The sequence below is a fragment of the Solanum pennellii genome, chromosome 8 (genome assembly GCF_001406875.1).
Source record: "Solanum pennellii chromosome 8, SPENNV200".
Taxonomy (NCBI): Eukaryota; Viridiplantae; Streptophyta; class Magnoliopsida; order Solanales; family Solanaceae; genus Solanum; species Solanum pennellii.
This window is the reverse complement of record NC_028644.1, coordinates 18,068,554-18,071,570: the sequence shown is the minus strand read 5'-3', so window position 1 is coordinate 18,071,570 and position 3,017 is coordinate 18,068,554. Positions and strand designations below refer to the sequence as shown.

Genomic DNA, 3,017 nt, shown 5'->3' with positions numbered 1-3,017 from the left:
TATATATATATATATATATATATATAAATATATCTGAAAATAGAATTATATTCATATTATACCTTAAAAAAATGTTGTGTTTTAAATTTTCATTGTCAATAATCAATTTTCCAATAAAGTGAAAATTATTTTATAAATAGATAAATAGCTCTGTTTAAATGAATTCTAAAAATAGAAGTTAAAAAATTAATGAAATAGAAAGGTAAAAAATTTTAAAATACAATAAATAAAAAATGGGAGGAAAAGAAACAAAAATAATTTTAATAATCAATTTTAATGGGATAAGTGGCCATCCGAAGAATTAACTTGAATATTTTCATGCCCATGGCCTTTAATTATAGAATAATAAAAATTATAGTTTCAAAAACAATTTCTGTTAAAACAAAATAAGTATAACAAAATAAATTAGTTCTCCCTCCGTCCACTTTTATTTGTCATGCTTCTTTTTTCGAAAGTCAATATCACTAATTTTCAAAGTCAAATTAAATTAAATTAATTTGAAATTTTAAACAAAAAATTTAGATATTCAAAAACTATATGAAAAGTATTATAAATTGTAATTTTTTTGCATATCAATATAATGAAAAAATACATTTTAAAATATTAATCAAAGTTCTTAACTTCTTATAGTTTGACTCTAAATATAGAAATCATGACAAAAATAGTAGATAGAGAGAGTATTATTTGCATCTAAACAAACTAAGGTAGCAATTAAATTGATTTCCGAATATAACTTTTTAAAAAAATTCTAGGAAAAACTAGGGAAGAGAGAGAGAGAAAAATGAGTAAAAGAGAAACAACAGTCAAAGAGCCCGTTTGGTTCAGCTTAAAAGCTGGTCAAACTGACTTAAAAGCTGATTTTTGACTTATTTAGCTGTTTGGCAATACTCAAAATAACTTATTTTAAGTTAAAAAAAACTTATTTTAAGCCAAAAGTTAAAAGCTGGGGTAGGGGTGCTTTTTTTTTTTTTAGCTTATAAGCTGTTTTAAGTTGACCACATTTTTATCTTTTTGCCCTTAATATTTTTATACAATCTCCAAATTACCCACATAACCCTAACATCTCTTTCTTCCATTTTTCCCTTTTCACGTTCGGCATAGCAACTTCAACACTTTTATCCAAACGCATAACTGCTTATTTTAAAAATAAGTTTCAGCACTTTCAAAAGTACTTTTTTAAAGCTGCTTTTATTAAGCCCATCCAAACGGGCCCAAAGAAGACAATAAAACATGGGTCTCACAAATAAAAATATAATAAAATAAGCCCTCATACAACTAGTACTAGTGGTACCTCACATATCATAAAAAATTTCAGTTAAAAGACTTAAACTAATTAAAATTCAACAGAATAATTATAATTTATTTAATAAATATTATATAATTTAATATAAATTTTATATATCTAATTTATCGGTTCGATTTAGTTATTTTTGCGAATTTTTGTATAATCAAAACCTTACCAGATAATATCAATTTTTAAAATTTAAAATCAAACCTAACCAAATCCAATCAAATATCAATTTTTTAAATCGATTTGGTTTAATTATTTAACCATAACTATGAACAGTCCTAGGTGAAATATTTGAATCTTCTTATTCAAATAATTATATAAGGTAAATTGGATTAAAACACTTTTTTTGTTTATATATATATAGAGAGAGAGAGAGAATATTATTGAATCCCCTTGACATAGGAAAACTTCTAGTGTAGAAAATATGGCTTACAAATTGCTTTTACGTTTCGAATTTTAGGCATAATATTCTTTTTTTTTTGAATGAGTACCTTATAAAGTTTCTGACTTGGTCAATGCTATTTATCTCAAAAAAAAAAAAGTCTTCAATTAAAAATGATGTAAGCACCCTGATTAATTTCAGTGCATTATTGAAAACTAGGTTGGAAAAAATAAAATCTTTTCAAATTTTTGAGTTTTTTAGCCACACGCGTGAATCATGATATGCAATAGCAATCGCGCGCCTAGGTCACGTCCAAACTGCTAATATTGCTACTAAGCTATTTCTTTGAAAAAATCTAATTAAAATAAGAAGTTTCGTAATAAAGTTGCTAGTCATATAATATTGGCCAAAGGAAATAGTAGAGAGATATGACACGATGCTTACTAAATTAAATCTCTATGATATTATACTAATTGAGTCTTATCTCTTATAGATCACAAACAAACATATAGAAAAATGACTTCACATCAATGCCTACAAACTCCCTGTATAGTTAGTTAAATATTTTCCTAGTGATTGGAGTATGTGCGTACACCTTAATACTTGTACAAGATATATAGTAATTATGATAAAAGAATTTTTTAAGTTCTAAACTAATGCAACTCACCATATTCCCATGAATGCTTCTAAAAATAGCACTTTGTACACATCCAAGATTTTGAGTAGAAAAAGAGAAATGCTTGATAGCTTCCACAACATCATCCACAATCACTATTGTTGGCCTAAATATGAAGAAACTTGTATCCAAGTTTCTGCTATTATATGGAAAAAAACAAGTCATACTTTTTCTTGATTTAACTTTATTTCTTGCCTTACCTCTTCTATTCAATGCATTTGTACATATAGTTGAGGAGTTCATTAGTTTGTGTTTCAAATGAGTCATATATTAAATAATTTTCTTTGGCTGGCCAATGGTGCATGCATGTATTTTAAAGAATTTTATTACTACCAGACAAACATGTTGGAAGGATCCCATTTGGTCTTGCATGCACTTTGACTAGACTTACAAGTTTGAATAATTTGTTCTCAATTTTATTAACTTTTAATATTGGGCTTATTAGGTAATATTATTATTTGAGTTTATTCAATTTAGTGCATAGATGGTAAATAAAATTTAATGACAAGAGTAAAATAGATCCAAAAGGTAAATTATCTCATAATTTTGAAAATATTTTTCATTACCATGTTGTACTAATACCATATACAATTGTAAAATTAATATGATAATCTTTAAAAAAAAAAGTAATAGCATCATGATAGTCAATTATGTAACCATGATAAATG

The 3,017-nt window shown here is 25.6% G+C and overlaps 1 protein-coding gene across 1 annotated transcript in view; it reads right to left on the bottom strand.

Annotated features, from left to right (window-relative positions):
- Nucleotides 1-2,606, bottom strand: part of LOC107028188 — a 6,873-nt gene extending 4,267 nt beyond the window's left edge. Inside the window, exon 1 of the mRNA XM_015229231.2 lies at nt 2,341-2,606. Coding sequence (XP_015084717.1) covers nt 2,341-2,592 — 252 coding nt within the window. The 5' untranslated portion in view covers nt 2,593-2,606. The remainder of the gene's footprint in view (nt 1-2,340) is intronic.
- Between the last annotated feature and the right edge of the window lie 411 nt (nt 2,607-3,017).